The sequence below is a fragment of the Osmerus mordax genome, chromosome 5 (assembly GCF_038355195.1).
Source record: "Osmerus mordax isolate fOsmMor3 chromosome 5, fOsmMor3.pri, whole genome shotgun sequence".
NCBI lineage: Eukaryota > Metazoa > Chordata > Actinopteri > Osmeriformes > Osmeridae > Osmerus > Osmerus mordax.
The window spans coordinates 1631086-1649728 of record NC_090054.1 but is presented as its reverse complement, the minus strand read 5'-3'; the positions used below and the strand labels follow the sequence as shown (position 1 = coordinate 1649728).

The window sequence follows — 18643 nt, the reverse complement described above, 5'->3', positions numbered from 1 at the left end:
ATGCCAACCCCCAAAATTACCAACCATTGGGTTTTGTTGAGAAAGCAATTTCGAGTGGAACTGCAATCTCAGATTTTTTATTTAGGTTGTGAAAGTCTTTGTAATTTGAGCAAGTGCGGGTCGCCCGTGAGACTGCCTAGGCGGCAGCCATGCAAGCGTCATAGTAGTTTAGTATTTTCGTAATTTTATAGTTCGGTCAATTATACACCAAAAAACAGAAGGAGGGCAATGTTATGACGATATGACTATTGTGAAGACAGCCAGATGGTGAGATTTTAATGTAGGTTGCTGTAAAAACTTTGATTGGTTTGCTACGTGAGAGCCCCGTCAGCCTCCGTTGACGATTGCGTCAGCTGTTGTCGATCTCTGATGAGTATTTTCTTAATTTCGTACCAGGGTCAATTCTACATCAAAAATCAGAAGGAGGGCAGTGTTTTAAAGATATGGCGATTGCGAAGATAGCCAGCGGGTCAGCATATTTTTGTGATTTGTGTAAAACTTGGAATTTGAGTGACACCGCGGCTTGTTTTGAAGTTAGCCTCAGTCAGACTCGGCTCGCCCACTGGCAGTGTGTCGTACTGTCTTCAAAGCCACAGCTAAACTTTATGTCAAAAGAAACTTTCTCATTTCCGGCGCTTTCAAACAATCAGTGAACTGTGGAGAAACAGCAGCTAGCTTGCCTCTAGCAAACTTATTTTGAATTAGCCATTTCCCCCTACATTAATGTCAAACTTATTTACGTTTTGGGGGGCATATTTTCAGTAAGCAGACGGTACAGTACTGTTTGAATCGCGATTCCATACTGCCAGTGACAACGTTGTTACAGTAGCTTGTTTCAGAGGGGGTTCGCAGCTGTTTCAAAGGGTGTTCTTAATGAAATATGCAATATGAGTAGGCTAAATGCTTGAAAATATCACTAGAAGGGAAAAACTTAGAGGACGGACCCACCTGCAACCGACGCAAGCAAGCACACCCTACAATTTCCCCAGAAATTGTACCCTCTCTAGTTTCTCAGATGTTTCACGGTGAGCAGCACAGTACAGATGTTTCCCCGTGAGCAGCACAGTACAGATGTTTCACCGTGAGCAGCACAGTACAGATGTTTCCCCGTGAGCAGCACAGTACAGATGTTTCACCGTGAGCAGCACAGTACAGATGTTTCACCGTGAGCAGCACAGTACAGATGTTTCACCGTGAGCAGCACAGTACAGATGTTTCACCGTGAGCAGCACAGTACAGATGTTTCCCCATGAGCAGCACAGTACAGATGTTTCACCGTGAGCAGCACAGTACAGATGTTTCACCGTGAGCAGCACAGTACAGATGTTTCACCATGAGCAGCACAGTACAGATGTTTCACCGTGAGCAGCACAGTACAGATGTTTCCCCATGAGCAGCACAGTACAGATGTTTCACTGTGAGCAGCACAGTACAGATGTTTCCCCATGAGCAGCACAATACAGATGTTTCACTGTGAGCAGCACAGTACAGATGTTTCACCATGAGCAGCACAGTACAGATGTTTCACCATGAGCAGCACAGTACAGATGTTTTACCGTGACCAGCACAGTACAGATGTTTCACCGTGAGCAGCACAGTACAGATGTGTAATGACGTTGTGCCTCACAGGTGCTAAATGATTAAATTAAGCTAACGCAATGAAGAAGGGAATGTGGTGTGTCTTTCAGGGATGAGGATGTGTGTGGGGAGGTTTTTTTTGACTAGATAACTGAAATCAGTCTGAGGCTTGATGCAGCCACACTGATACAAAAGTTAATTAGAAATAAAGACTTGAATTTGTAACCCCACAGACCGTTTCTGCTTCTGACTGGAGTGAAGCACGTCTCCTCAGGTTTTAGAAAACCAAAAACATAGACTGTCTGTAGACTTTAAACAACACAGATAGAGTAGCAGGGTGAGAGAGAGGAGTACTGGAGGAGCAGGGTGAGAGAGAGGAGTACTGGAGGAGGGTGAGAGAGAGGAGTACTGGAGGAGCAGGGTGAGAGAGAGGAGTAGTTGAGGAGCAGGGTGAGAGAGAGGAGTACTGGAGGAGGGTGAGAGAGAGGAGTACTGGAGGAGCAGGGTGAGAGAGAGGAGTAGTTTAGGAGCAGGGTGAGAGAGAGGAGTACTGGAGGAGCAGGGTGAGAGAGAGGAGTACTGGAGGAGCAGGGTGAGAGAGAGGAGTACTGGAGGAGCAGGGTGAGAGAGAGGAGTACTGGAGTAGAGGGTGAGAGAGAGGAGTACTGGAGGAGCAGGGTGAGAGAGGAGTACTGGAGAAGCAGGGTGAGAGAGAGGAGTACTGGAGGAGCAGGGTGAGAGAGAGGAGTAGTGGAGGAGCAGGGTGAGAGAGAGGAGTAGTGGAGTAGCAGGGTGAGAGAGAGGAGTACTGGATGAGCAGGGGGAGAGAGAGGAGTACTGGATGAGCAGGGGGAAAGAGAGGAGTACTGGAGGAGCAGGGTGAGAGGAGTACTGGAGGAGCAGGGAGAGAGAGGAGTACTGGAGGAGCAGGGTGAGAGAGAGGAGTACTGGAGGAGCAGGGTGAGAGTACTGGAGGAGCAGGGTGAGAGAGAGGAGTACTGGAGGAGCAGGGGAGAGAGAGGAGTACTGGAGGAGCAGGGTGAGAGAGAGGAGTACTGGAGGAGCAGGATGAGAGAGGAGTACTGGAGGAGCAGGGTGAGAGAGAGGAGTACTGGAGGAGCAGGGTGAGAGAGGAGTACTGGAGGAGCAGGATGAGAGAGGAGTACTGGAGGAGGGTGAGAGAGAGGAGTACTGGAGGAGCAGGGTGAGAGAGAGGAGTACTGGAGGAGCAGGGTGAGAGAGAGGAGTACTGGAGGAGCAGGGTGAGAGAGGAGTACTGGAGGAGCAGGGTGAGAGAGAGGAGTACTGGAGGAGCAGGGGAGAGAGGAGTACTGGAGGAGCAGGGTGAGAGAGGAGTACTGGAGGAGCAGGGTGAGAGAGAGGAGTACTGGAGGAGCAGGGGAGAGAGAGGCTGTAAGGGTGTGTCAGCAGAGCTGCCCTCTGACCAGCAGGTGAAACATCCTCTCATTAATCAATGTAATTTTGTCGGTTCATAGATTCCTGATGTCATGCCAGTCAATGAGTAGTACTTTCCTTACTTATGGCCCATATCCCAACTATAGCTTGCTTTACGACTACAATGCTAGAAAGATTAATACCAAACGCATTGTGCACGTGTAATGTGTTTTGGCGTGTTATTCTTGAATGTGAGTCTCACTGGTGCTACATGACAGGGTTCAGAAGAATGACTTTGCATGGGTAGAGAGATGGACCCCACACAGCACATTTTTACACATGCAAATACACATCAAACTAGAGAGGGTACAATTTCTGGGGAAATTGTAGGGTGTGCTTGCTTGTTTTTCCCTTCTAGTGACATTGTTCAAGCATTTATCCTACTCATATTGCATAATTAATTAAGAATCCCCTTTGAAACAAGCTATTGTAACAACGTTGTCACCGACGGTATTTCAGATGGAATGGCGAAAAGTACCATCGGCTAACTGAAAATATGCGCCCAAAAACTTAAATAAGCTTGACATTTATTTAGGGGGAAATGGCTAAAGCGCCGGAAATGAGAATGTTTCTTTTTACATAAAGTTTAGGCTGTGGCTTGAGTTTAAATACATTATTTAATGTGGCATTACTTACTGTACATGCAAGTCTTGATTTGCTTAAATGTACATGTGCTGCTAGTACACCACGGCACGATACGATACTCGCTGTGCAACAGCACATCTATGCATGTTGTATCCATGCATCATTGCTAACGTGTGCTGACGTTGTGACGTAGGCTAGCACTGAGTTCACTTTGTTGACACAAAGCACTTTTTGCCACAAAAACTAATTTCAGCCTAAACCGTGCAACGGAACGTAAATAAAAATACAAGCAACTCAATCGCTACCAGGATGAAACTTTTGACACCGACGTTGTCTATGTAGTCCAAATATTGACGGATCCTTACGGGGGCGAAAATAAATAAGTAGTACTTCACATCCACACTAGGCAGTATTGTAGTAGTACTTCACCAGGCAGTATTGCAGTAGTGCTTCACCAGGCAGTATTGCAGTAGTGCTTCACCAGGCAGTATTGCAGTAGTGCTTCACCAGGCAGTATTGTAGTAGTGCTTCACCAGGCAGTATTGCAGTAGTGCTTCACCAGGCAGTATTGCAGTAGTGCTTCACCAGGCAGTATTGCAGTAGTGCTTCACCAGGCAGTATTGTAGTAGTGCTTCACCAGGCAGTATTGCAGTAGTGCTTCACCAGGCAGTATTGCAGTAGTGCTTCACCAGGCAGTATTGCAGTAGTGCTTCACCAGGCAGTATTGCAGTAGTGCTTCACCAGGCAGTATTGCAGTAGTGCTTCACCAGGCAGTATTGCAGTAGTGCTTCACCAGGCAGTATTGCAGTAGTGCTTCACCAGGCAGAACTCCCAGCTGACAGCCACAGGCTGAGACATGTGCCTTGACAACCCCCAGGCACATAAAACATCATGTGAATAATAACATCAGAATTGTTTTAGGAAGGAGTTCAAATAAATGCTTCACATGCAAAATGTTTTATGAGTAAAATGTGTTTGGTGTGAATGTTCGGCCCCAGATGTCGACAGACTGTGAACATGTTGAAGGCTGGAGATCTCTTCACGGACATGTGCTTCCACCCAATCTCTCTCCCTGTCTCTACTTCCTACCCATCTCTCTCTCTCTCCCTCTACCTCCTACCCATCTCTCTCTCCCTCTCTCTCTACCTGTCTCTACTTCCTACCCATCTCTCTCTCTCTCCCTCCTACCCATCTATCTCTCCCTCTCTCTCTACCTGTCTCTACTTCCTACCCATCTCTCTCTCTCTCTACCTCCTAACCATCTCTCTCTCTCTCTCTACCTCCTACCCATCTCTCTCTCTCCCTCTCTCTCTCTCTACCTCCTACCCATCTCTCTCTCTCTCTACCTCCTACCCATCTATCTCTCTCTCTCTTTCTAATTCAAAATTATTTATTGGCCTGGATGTTTAGAAGCCCATAGAGGACTTTATTCAAATGATAAAGCAATTTCAGGAATCCATGATCATTTTCAATATATGTAAGTGTTATTTGAGACAATATTGAAATGAAACTGCAAAAATCCAAGTTGCATTTGCATTGTCACGTCATATGGCATTCTATGACAATGTAAATGGAATAACGGTTTGACATTTCATTTGCAAAGATGTACCCCGCTTTACAGTGGACTATATTCAAATGTTAATGCAAATGTGAAAATTAAAATACAATATGCAACAATCTAGCCACATTTTCCATTAGTGCAAGCATTATTTGAGTCTCAATTACGTAAATTTAAAATGCACTTTCTAGCTATTTGAAAATAGAAATGAAAACGGCATTTGACATCTCATTTTCAAAGACTCGAATGAGCTGTGCAGCGGACATAATTCCAATGCAATAAGCTAAACAGCTCTCCCGGTCATTTCCATTTTCAAGTCACCACGGTCTTTTAGGGACAAAATTCAATCATGAAAATGCAATCCGTCAGACTTCTCATCAAGGCGGGTCTTCAGTCTCTGTAGAGCAAACACCATAGGCATCCTACCTAAACCTGACTTTTGCGGTCATTGTGTGATGGCGTAGTCTTTATCGCTGCTCTTTGTAGCATTGGTTGTGCTTAAGTCACTACGGCGGGCTGATCCTGGCCTGGACATCAGTGTTTATGCTCCACCTGCTCTCACTGGAAGATGTTTGAATGAAGTGAAGGGAACACACACAGTGGTTATAGAAATGAAAACGGCATTTGACATCTCATTTTCAAAGATTTTCTAAAAAAAGCTTTTCATTAAATGTGTTTTATAGGTTTTGCTTTTAATTATTTATTGACGTTGATCTTTTTTTCTTTTGCTGAAATATGGAGTGCAATATAAATATAATTTATTTATATTATCATTAGTGAGGTGTCCCTGTGTGAAGCTGGTCACAGCAGTGAGGTGTCCCTGTGTGAAGCTGGTCACTTCCCTTGGAGCTCAGACACTACAGGCAGGGCAGTGTCTGTAGGGTCCTTCTCATCATTATTAAAGCTGTAATTTTCAAGCTTTCCTTTTGCTAGGAACTGTTTCATGATACAACATATTTCAATGACTTGATTAAGTGTTCCCAGGAAATGGGGAAAGAAGATGACCATAAATTACTCTGTTCCAAAACATCCCGTTCTCAGGAACACTAAAGCTCTCAGTGACAACGAGAGGCTGGGCCTGCCAGTAAATACCTTTTACTGACACACACACACTCCCACGCACACATACACACACGCACGCTCAAACATACACACACACTCAAACACACACGATCACACAACACACAAACCAGATATGATTTTTGATGATTAGAATTGCTGATGGCCCAGCCTTCCCCAACACTGACCTTGGGTCCTACCCCAACACTGACCCTGGGCCCTACCCCAACACTGACCCTGGGCCCTCCCCCATCACTGACCCTGGGCCCTCCAACACTGACCCTGGGCTCTCCAACACTGACCCTGGGCCCTCCCCAAACACTGACCCTGGGCCCTCCAACACTGACCCTGGGCTCTCCAACACTGACCCTGGGCTCTCCAACACTGACCCTGGGCTCTCCAACACTGACCCTGGGCCCCCCAACACTGACCCTGGGCCCTCCCCCAACACTGACCCTGGGCTCTCCAACACTGACCCTGGGCCCCCCAACACTGACCCTGGGCCCTCCCCCAACACTGACCCTGGGCTCTCCAACACTGACCTTGGGCCCTCCCCCAACACTGACCCTGGGCCCTCCCCCCAACACTGACCCTGGGCTCTCCAACACTGACCCTGGGCCCCCCAACACTGACCCTGGGCCCTCCCCCAACACTGACCCTGGGCCCTCCCCCAACACTGACCCTGGGCCCTCCAACACTGACCCTGGGCCCCCCAACAGTGACCTTGGGCCCTCCCCCAACACTGACCCTGAGCCCTCCCCCAACACTGACCCTGGGCCCTCCCCCAACACTGACCCTGGGCCCTCCAACACTGACCCTGGGCCCCCCAACAGTGACCTTGGGCCCTCCCCCAACACTGACCCTGGGCCCCCCAACACTGACCCTGGGCCCTCCCCCAACACTGACCCTGGGCCCCCCAACACTGACCCTGACCCCTCCAACACTGACCCTGGGCCCTCCCCCAACACTGACCCTGACCCCTCCAACACTGACCCTGGGCCCCCCAACACTGACCCTGACCCCTCCAACACTGACCCTGGGCCCTCCAACACTGACCCTGGGCCCTCCAACACTGACCCTGGGCCCTCCCCCAACACTGACCCTGACCCCTCCAACACTGACCCTGGGCCCCCCAACACTGACCCTGGGCCCTCCCCCAACACTGACCCTGGGCCCTCCAACACTGACCCTGGGTCCTCCCCCAACACTGACCCTGGGCCCTCCAACACTGACCCTGGGCCCTCCCCCAACACTGACCCTGGGCCCTCAGCCAGATCCCAAGGTTCAGGCCTGTCCATCTCTATGTAATTAGTTCAGCGTGGAGTGCTGATTTAGTTGTACTGGGCTAGGGACATGGCTCTTGCTTTCCAGATGTAGACAGGAACATTTCTGCGCATGTCATTTATGGCACATAGATTCAGGTTTCTTAAATTTTTTCTCCTGTTGGGAGTTTTTCTGTGAGTTTTTCCTTGTCTTCCTTGAGGGTTTAGGTTGGTTGAGGGGCAGTTCTATGAGCATATGTGAAGCCCTCTGTGACATGCTTGTGTGTAAAAAGGGCTATACAAATAAATTAGATTAGATTTGATAACAAATGTCTTCCTACAGAATTGGCTACATATTGTATTGAGTCAATCAGTTCATGCACTAAAGGGGATGATGTCATGGACACACATTAGAAAGCAATGTGACGGCTGAGTTTCAGATGACTTCCCCAGCAGAACTTTCACCAGCGGAACCTTCAACAACGGAACCTTCACCAGTGGAACCTTCACCAGCGGAACCTTCACCAGTAGAACCTTCACAAGCGGAACTTTCACCAGCGGAACCTCCAACAGTAGAATCTTCACCAGTAGAACTTTCACCAGTGGAACCTTCGCCAGCGGAACCTTCACCAGCGGAACCTTCACTAGTAGGACCTTCACCAGTGGAACTTCTCAACCACCAGTAAGTAAATCCAAAGAGACCAAGGCTTTCCTATTTTAATAAACCACAAGAGAGAACTTTATATAAAACCGCTTTTATATTTTTATTAAGAAAGAAGTTACACTCCAGGCAACTGACTATGAAAGATGGTTGTTCCTGACCACATCTGTGTTTGGATGTTATCGTGATGAATATACAGTATGTGTGTTCTGTGTGTGTATGATACTGGTCTCTGGTCTGGTTGTGGAGCCCTCTACTCTCCAGGGTTAGAGACAGGAGTGGCTGGCCCTATCGTTGGGCAGGGTTAGACACAGGGGAGGCTGGCCCCATCGCTGGGCAGGGTTAGAGACAGGGGAGGCTGGCCCCATCGTTGAGCAGGGTTAGAGACAGGGGAGGCTGGCCCCATCGTTGGGCAGGGTTAGAGACAGGGGAGGCTGGCCCCATCGTTGAGCAGGGTTAGAGACAGGGGAGGCTGGCCCCATCGTTGGGCAGGGTTAGAGACAGGGGAGGCTGGCCCCATCGCTGGGCAGGGTTTGAGACAGGGGAGGCTGGCCCCATCGCTGGGCAGGGTTTGAGACAGGGGAGGCTGGCCCCATCGCTGGGTCGAAACACACCAAGCCACCCATCCAGGGTCCCGGTCAGCAGCTATGAGAAGGAGGGAGGGAGGGATGGATGGAGAAGGAGATAGAAAACATAAGGAGACTGTACATCACTGTACACCTCCTACACCAGTCAAGCATGAAATAACTAATCGGGCAATCGGGCTAGTAATCTGAAGGTTGCCAGTTCGATTCCCGGTCATGCCAACTGACGTTGTGTCCTTGGGCAAGGCACTTCACCCTACTTGCCTCGGGGGAATGTCCCTGTACTTACTGTAAGTCGCTCTGGATAAGAGCGTCTGCTAAATGACTAAATGTAAATGTAACTAATGTTAGCATCAGGATAGAAGCTGGAGCATAACATGATTTTACAACCGGATCGGTGAATGGTAGCCCTTGGCTCTAATCCACATCCAACCTAACCACGACCCTGGTTCTGGAACCATCTTTAGAGAAACATGGCTTATACACACACACTCTCAATTAACTTTATCGATCCCAAACTGTAGGAGGTGGGGATGAGGGGAGCATGTGGCCTGACCAGGGTCAAGGATCACAGGTCATCATAGGTTAGAGGTCAGGGCTCTGGTCAAGCTGCTGGGCGGAGCTCTCTATGTTCCTATCCTCACTCCTGACTCTCCTACTGCACGGTCAGGTCCTTCTGATGCCCTCTGCCCTCCCCTGGACCCAGCAGCTCTCTTACTGTACTGTATGTCATGGCATGGGGATGGTTAGCTCAGCGGTAGAACATAGGGATGGGTACAGCTCAGTGGTAGAACATGGGGATGGGTACAGCTCAGTGGTAGAACATGGGGATGGGTACAGCTCAGTGGTAGAACATGGGGATGGTTAGCTCAGTGGTAGAACATGGGGATGGTTAGCTCAGTGGTAGAACATTGGGATGGGTACAGCTCAGTGGTAGAACATGGGGATGGTTAGCTCAGTGGTAGAACATGGGGATGAGTACAGCTCAGTGGTAGAACATGGGGATGGGTACAGCTCAGCATTAGACTGCAGATGTGGAATGAAGATGTCATTATTCTTTGACAATCAAATAATTTCAACCTGATTGTATTTAGTCATCAGAAACACCTCATTTGCAGACAGGAAAGCGGTTCCATGTGACTGGTCTGTTCAGACTAGTCTGTTCAATCGGGTCTTTCAGACTGGTCTGTTCAGACTGGACTGTTCAGACTGGTCTGTTCAGACTATTCTGTTCAATCGGGTCTTTCAGACTGGACTGTTCAGACTGGTCTGTTCAGACTGGTCTGTTCCGACTGGTCTGTTCCGACTGGACTGTTCCGACTGGACTGTTCAGACTGGTCTGTTCAGACTGGTCTGTTCAGACTGGACTGTTCGGACTGGTCTGTTCAGACCGGTCTGTTCAGACTGGTCTGTTCAGACTGGACTGTTCAGATCCCTCCTTTGTCTCTCTGGATCTGTTTCAGGGCTCACAGACGGTAACAATATATTCACTTAGCAGATGCTTTTATCCGCAGCGACGTACAGGTGGGGATTTGAACCGGTGACCTTTTGATCTGCAATGAAACGATCTACCCCTGAACCATACCCCATCCCCGAGGCCCGGCTCCAGCCTCACTGGTTACAGGGTGGGTTGTTTAGGGTGTATCTGGCTCAGGCCTGTGGAAGAATGATGCACAAATCAAGAGTTCAAAGCATAAAGACAAGACATGATTGAGTTTGCAATATGGGGGTTAAATGTTGTGTGTGTGGGGGAGGGAGGGGAGGGGAGAGGAGGGGGGAGTATGAGATAGGAGAGAGGAGAAGTAGAGGGGGAGTAAGAAGGGTGGAAAATAGGAAGGGACAAAGAGAAGAGGGTTAGGAAGGAGAGAAGAGGGGTAGGAAGGAGAGAAGAGGGTTAAGAAGGAAAGAAGAGGGGTAGGAAGGAGAGAAGAGGGGTAGGAAGGAGAGAAGAGGGTTAGGAAGGAGAGAAGAGGGGTAGGAAGGAGAGAAGGAAGACAGAAGAAGAGAAGACAGACGACATTCTAATAAAGGGGTCTTAACCACTACTCTGTTTCACTTGACATTATATCACATCAACACAATCACACACAGTGTGTCCCATCATGTCACTGCATTACATCATAGTAGGTATTCAGCCTGGACCAAATCATGAGGGCAGTCTAACCTTAAACTAGGCCCCAAATTACAGCTTTGACATTTTTTGCATTGGTATTCAGGAAAGGGAGAATTACCATATCAGCATAATGAACCAATCACAGAGTCAGCTGTGGGCCTGCTGTTGTTTCCAGCGAGATGGCCACCATGAGACTAAATGAATGACACGTTTATGGAAGAGAGGAAAGGACAGGGAAGAGACCATGCCTCCCCTTCCCCTCCCCTTCCCATCCCCTCCCCCACCCTCCTCTCCCGCACCCTCCCCTTTCTAAGGCCTCATGATTCCCCTCCCCTGTTGAGGACGCTTGCCTGTTGAAGCTCCTGCTCCAGGCTCTGAACTCCGTGCTTCACTCTGGTGTGACATTCTAGAACAGTCAGAAGAGACGTATGTTGTTTGCTGTCTGCGCTGACGAGAGATAGAGAGAGGGAGGGAGGGACAGAGAGAGAGAGAGGGAGGGAGGGAGGGAGAGAGAGAGAGAGAGAGAGAGAGAGAGAGAGAGAGAGAGAGAGAGAGAGAGAGAGAGAGAGAGAGAGAGAGGGGGGGGGGGGGGGGGGGAGGAAGGGAGATCCGGTCTTTGACAGCTCTCTGGAACCAGGTAGACAAGATGAAGAGAGAGCCGAGCCGGAAAGATGAGAATTGGTCGTTCACTGTGACCATCGGAATCCTGTAGAACTAGGTGAGGGGTGTGTGCAGCACCACAGCAGTACTGGGGTAGGTACTGTACAGTACTAGGGGCTGGTACATACAGACCACTCCTTGACTCTGACCACTGACATACTGTAGAACTACGCACTTCTGATTCATGATCTTCTGCTGTACTTCTTCTATGGACTATTTGTATGTTGTGTGGGGGAGTTTGGAGGAGGGAGGAGGAGAGAGGGGAAGACAGCAGGAGCTCTCCCATATGGTTCTCATATTCCCAGATCTTCTGGCGTGTCAGGGTGACAGTCTCCTCCTCCCACAGACAGCTGCAGGTGTCAGCGAGCGGTCACACTACTGCTCAGACACTGCTGCTCAGACACTGCTGCTCAGACACTGCTGCTCGGACACTGCTGCTCGGACACTGCTGCTCAGACACTACTGCTCAGACACTGCTGCTCAGACACTGCTGCTCAGACACTGCCGCTCAGACACGGCTGCTCAGACACTACTGCTCAGACACGTCTGCTCAGACACGTCTGCTCAGACACTACTGCTCAGGCACTACAATCAGATACAGCTACAGTCTAATACAGCTACAGTCTGACACAGCTACAGTCTGATACAGCTACATTCTGATACAGCTACAGTCTGACACAGCTACGGTCTGACACAGCTACAGTCTGACACAGCTACAGTCTGACACAGCTACAGTCTGATACAGCTAGTGTTCAGACAGTTAGTCTGACACAGCTACCGTCTGATACAGCTACAGTTTGATACAGCTACAGTCTGACACAGCTACAGTCTGATACAGCTACAGTCTGATACAGTTACATTGTTCAGACAGCTACAGTCTGACACGGTTACAGTGTTCAGACAGCTATAGTCTGATATAGCTACAGTCTGACACAGCTACAGTCTGATACAGCTACAGTCTGACAGCTACGGTCTGACACAGCTACAGTCTGAAACAGCTAGTGTTCAGACAGTAGGGCTGAATGATTTAGGAAAATAAGCTAATTGCGATTAATTTGACTAATATTGCAATTGCCATTTAATATGTGATTATTGTATTATTTATTATTAATAATTATAGATATATACTACTGATCTCCAGTCAGCAACATAACACACAAAGTTCAGAAAAATTAAGGAGAACATACCGCCTGTACCTCTTCGAAAATATTTTGGTAAATCAAAGCTAAACGTAGGCTGATAACATGTGCGTTGCACTTTCTTAACTAAAGCTAGCTAGCTACCGTTTCGGAATAATAACTTGCGCTGTGGGGAACGAGCGGCGCAGAGCGGGGGCTTCCAATTCATTTTCAATGAAATCGGGCGTTGACGCTCGCGTAGGGCATTGTGGGAAGGCGAGCGGAGTGTTGCAAGTTGGATTTTCTCAACTTTATGTAAATGAGGAGCTTGAAAACGCTAGCGTTGGCCAATCAGATTGGTTTCTTGTTTCTTGTAACGTAGCAACTGTTCGTCATGGTAAACATTTCTAGGTTTTACAATTTCAAGATGGCGGAGAAACTTATCGTATGTGTCTGCACACCCAGTTCTGTTCAGAACAAAGTTACATAATGTGACGAGCCTGAATTTAAAGATTACATTAAACTAATAATGCATGGTGCTGGGTTGCCGACGTTGTCAGTGTCCCTAGTGTGTTTTTATACTTTTAAATTCAGTCTGGTCACATTACGTGACTGTTCTGTGCCACTGCTAGCTTGCTAGCCCAGCCTACAAACGACTGGTTGAGTGACCGGTGGCGTAACATGTATTCTACTGTAATCTTGCACTAGTAAAAATTCTGTATTAATGTTGTGTAAAAGTGGTATTTTGATCGATATTGTGAGTACATGAACCCAAGTCTGCACGCTCCTTTCTCCTCTGCTCTTCTCCCTGTACACCAACAGTTGCACCTCCAGTCATCCGTCCGTCAAACTCCTGAAGTTTGCGGACGACACCACCCTTATTGGGCTCATCTCTGGTGGAGACGAGTCTGATTATAGGTGGGAAGCGGCCAACCTGGTGACCTGGTGCAGCCAGAACAACTTAGAGCTCAATGCTCTTAAGACAGTGGAGATGGTTGTGGACTTCAGGAGGAACACAGCCCCACTCACCCCCATCACCCTGTGTGACTCCCCAGTCAACACTGTGGAGTCCTTCCGCTTCCTGGGCACTATCCTCTCCCAGGACCTCAAGTGGGAACTGAACATCAGCTCCCTCATCAAGAAAGCACAACAGAGGATGTACTTCCTTCGGCAGCTGAAGAAGTTCAACCTGCCAAAGACAATGATGGTGCACTTCTACTCAGCCATCAATGAGTCCATCCTCACCTCCTCCATCACCGTCTGGTACGCTGCTGCCACTGCCAAGGACAAGAGCAGGCTGCAGCGTATCATCCGCACTGCTGAGAAGGTGATTGGCTGAAATCTGCCTACCCTCGAGGACCTGCACACCTCGAGGACCCTGAGGCGAGCGAGGAAGATTGTGGCCGACTCCTCCCACCCTGGACACTCCCTGTTTCAGTCACTCCCCTCCGGCAGAAGGCTGCGGTCCATCAAGACCAATACCTCACGCCACAAAAACAGTTTCTTCCCTTCCGCTGTTGGCCTCTTCAACAAGGCCAAGGGACCACACTGACTCTAATGACTTCTTGCTTAAAACACACTGCTTTTTGCACTGCATTACAATAATGGTATCTTGTACATTTGTATTTTTTGTAATATTTGTATTTTTGTATTTTTATATTGTAATTTACGGCAACTTATATTTTATTTTATTGTATATTTAATTCTATTCTAATCCCACTTAGTGCTGCTAGTTTATGTACCTTTAGTATAGATAGTCCACATATTTAAATTGTAGGTTTATGTTTATTGTATGCACCTTCCTGCCAAAGCAAATTCCTTGTCTGTGCAAACTTTCATGGCGAATAAATCCCATTCTGATTCTGATTCTGATTGGCCATGACTACAACAGTGACCTTAGAGAACTACAACTCTGTATTAACCTGTCTAACACGCCCCCGAGCGTGGTGTACTGTGGGAAGGCAAGCGGTGCAGAGCGTTAAAAAACGCTGTAGTGGACACGTACCGTTAGGTTGGTGGTGTTGCCCCGTGAGGTAGCAACGTTAGCCAGGCAGGTTTTGCACAATACTTTACACTGCGCAGCATCTTTTTTAAAGGCAAAATCTGCAAAGTATGTCAGGTTCTGTCGAGCCTGAGGCTATCGTACATATCAAGGCAAAGTGTAGCGTGCAAACTTAATCCTTCGTCTGCTAACTGCGTTACTCTTGCGTGTCACGTGACCAAAGTAAAAATCGACAGCTACAGTCTGACACAGCTACAGTGTTCAAACAGCTACAGTCTGATTAAGTTGCGCAGGGCGGCCCAGAGGCAGAGTACAGACAGGACAGCTCCTAACTCTGAGCTCAGTGCTGGGGTCAGCTCCCACACAGCAGAACGAGCCAGACAGAAACACAGCCTCTCTGTGAAACATGAGATGTTCAGCCAGCCATCAGAAGAGGCTTCTGGCCAGGCCTGTGAGGTGGAGTGGGAACGCAATCCACACAGATAGACAAAGAGAGGAAAACGTGAATGAGACCACGACATTGCTCCACAGCTGAGAGCTCAGGGGCTACTTACAGTTGCATTAGAGCTAATGAGCCGTCTCTCTTTGGAGGCTTGCATCAGGGTCCTACTGGGATTGGAGCTGGCTAACATCCTGGCGCTAATAAAACTGGTGAGAAAAAGAGAGATAAAGAGAGAGAGAGAGGAAGCAGCTGTTCCTGCCCACAAGATGACAACCCTCAAGGGTTCAGGGAGAAGCACTGATCCTCAAGGACAGCCTGCGTTTTCCAGATGCGGTTCTGAGAGGTCCACATCACCTGCTGTCTCTACTGGGTGGGGACAGCCTTTAAGGACTGCAGGGATAGTCTTAACAAGACTGGAGGAAAATCCTCAACAAATAGCCTCAAGTCAAAATAGAGACCAAATTAGAGGTAATGTTGCCACTCACCATAGTTTGTATTGTCAGGTGCACAGAACAACACAAAGTCAGACTGGGCACTGAAATTCTTGGGACAAGACAATGCAAGCAACCTGGCATAACATAACACATAAGTACCAAGAACATATATTATATCTATGATAAGCTAAAATAAAATAAGATAAAATAAAAATTATAATAATAATAAACATCCTATTATACAAAATATACAACAATGCAATCAGTTAGCCAGAGCAGGTTCCATGCTGCTGTCCATAAGAAATGTACTTCTATAAAATATGCAAAAGCTCATGTGTAATCCACAGACCGGTCTCATCATTCACATCCTGACCCTGGGAGGAAGACAGGTTGGTCTGCATCAAGGGTTCCATCACCTGCAGTGACGCTCCTCTGACAGACCAGAATAATAATGTATATATATGTAGCAGATGCTTTCATCCAAAGCGACGCACAGGGGATGGATTTGAACCTGCAACCCCTCAATCTGCAGTCACATACTCTCACTACCAATCCAGTAGAGGAGCCAGGGAGGGTGTCTGAGCTGCTGTGGTGTGACAGGGCTCAGCCGGCTGATCAAAACATCCAGAGCTGCAGTTTGACTCACACTGAGCTGACAGCCAATCACAGGACTGCAATCTGATTTATACTGGAGCTGATGGCCAATCACTGAGCTGAAATCTGACTCCTTCCAAAGCAGGCAGCCAATCACACAACTGCAGGCTGACTCCTACTGAAGCTGACAGATAATCACTGAGCTGATCCATCGAGGTGCCATTCTTTACTGATGATTATTTTAATCAAATGTAGCTTATCACGCTATGTGCTGGCAAAATACTGTCCTGATAGCATATGGGAATACCGAAAATCCTACAGTCTGTTTGAATTATACTGGAGCTGTTCTGGAGCCCTCTGGCTACTGTGTGTGTGTGTGTGTGTGCGTGTGTGTGTGTGTGCGGAAGCAGAAACATCTCAACTAGAGATGTCTTCTGATCCACAGAAGCTTGATCGCTATCTTCCTGCTCTGCTCGTCCAGCAGGTCCCGTGGACAGGAGTTCCTCATGGTCACCTCCATGTCCTGCACCTTGTCACCACGACCGATTTGTCGGCCTGCCAATCTAACAGCTCCACAAGGCTGCTGGCTGGGAGGCCAGGGGCGGTGGAGACACAAACACCAGGTCGCACATTCTGTACAAAACCAGCCAAAGAAAGAAATACTGGAACACAAAATCCAGGTGTCTAGAAAAACAAAGGAATTACGAAGACCTCTTTGAGAAAGCGTTGGATTGAGAACATGTGCTTTGTTGTAGGAAAACATGATCTGTTCCCTGTGTTTAGATGGTTTCTCAGGTCCAGATGGTTCGTCTGACAGCTCATGGACATAAACACTAGCTTTAAAATATTAAATCACCCAGAGTAAAAGATGAATACCTTCGACGCAATAAGAATCGAAGTGGATGTCCAAAGTGATTGAATGGGAGCATTCCTTTTGTGGAATGTGTTCCACCTCACAGAACTGGTAGAAGCCTTTTATCAGGACATCACAGGAACTCCTCGGAACAGTTAATACCCGAAACATCCTGGATATTTGGACATTGCACAACAGTAAAATGCATCAGGAGGTCGGCATAGCTCAAAAGTGGAACATTTGACTGCAGACCCAGAGGTTGAAGGTACTTATAAAAAAAGCTGATAAAAGTGTCGGCTGAATGAAAACGATGACAGCACAGTAGGTCTGAGAGCACAAGCATACAGCTCTCCCCAAGCAAAAACATTGTATTAAAAGTGTATAAACACAAACATACTTGGATATAATTAAGTTGGCAATAAGCACGTGAATATTCCAAATATGTACATTTTAAGTACACTCCCAATTGTATAGAAATAAATATAATGAAAATGTATTTCTTAAGATGTCATTTAACTTTAGAGTCAGGGATCTGTGTGTGTGTGACTGTGGCTCAATCATCTTGAGATCATCTTGAGTCCAAGAACATGCAGTGTGGTGTGTGACGTTGTGTGGACCAGTGGTTCATGACAAACAAGCCTGAAAAAGAAAAGTGTGTGACACCATGTGGAGCTGCAAACCACAGAGCCACAAATCTGACAAGAAATATACACAAGTGCGCCACCAACGGGCACAGCATGAGTTTCACACATTTAAGAGCCCATGTTGCTGCTGGGGTCGGCTGTGAGGCTCTGCACAGCTCCCAGCTCAGCTCCCCAGCGGGCCTCCAGCCCACAGGGAACTGTCCAACCACTCACAGTGAAAACAGCAGCCAAGTGACACAGCTACAATGTGTTGTGCAACACTTTCCACCCAGTTCAGGAAATTGCTCCTACTTGCTACATACAGAGACACATGCACACACCATAAAGGAACAGCGTTTCCAAACATCCAGGGCTTTGAAGTCACAAGTACATTTAGGGTCACTGCAGTAGCCTCTTCCTATTTAAACCACAATTCACACTATTTACAGTTAAAGTATGTTAAAGATAGATCAGTTTAGAAAAAGTACACCAGTCTACAATCTTAAGTCAAAAAAGACACAATGATGTTGGTGCTACAGTGTGCATCTGGTGGAAGCCTGTCAGTACAGGGCCAGATGGACAGGACAGCACCAGCACTAGGAGAGAACCAGGACTGTCAGTACAGGGCCAGATGGACAGGACAGCACCAGCACTAGGAGAGAACCAGGACTGTCAGTACAGGGCCAGATGGACAGGACAGCACCAGCACTAGGAGAGAACCAGGACTGTCAGTACAGGGCCAGATGGACAGGACAGCACCAGCACTAGGAGAGAACCAGGACTGTCAGTACAGGGCCAGATGGACAGGACAGCACCAGCACTAGGAGAGAACCAGGACTGTCAGTACAGGGCCAGATGGACAGGACAGCACCAGCACTAGGAGAGAACCAGGACTGTCAGTACAGGGCCAGATGGACAGGACAGCACCAGCACTAGGAGAGAACCAGGACTGTCAGTACAGGGCCAGATGGACAGGACAGCACCAGCACTAGGAGAGAACCAGGACTGTCAGTACAGGGCCAGATGGACAGGACAGCACCAGCACTAGGAGAGAACCAGGAC

At 48.0% G+C, this 18643-nt stretch overlaps 1 protein-coding gene across 1 annotated transcript in view; it reads right to left on the bottom strand.

Moving 5' to 3' along the window:
- Window positions 1-8289: 8289 nt before the first annotated feature.
- Window positions 8290-18643, bottom strand: part of wdr27 (WD repeat domain 27) — a 67907-nt gene continuing 57553 nt past the window's right edge. The window contains exon 24 of the mRNA XM_067236864.1: window positions 8290-8803. Within this exon, the coding sequence (XP_067092965.1) occupies window positions 8615-8803 (189 nt within the window). The 3' untranslated portion in view covers window positions 8290-8614. The remainder of the gene's footprint in view (window positions 8804-18643) is intronic.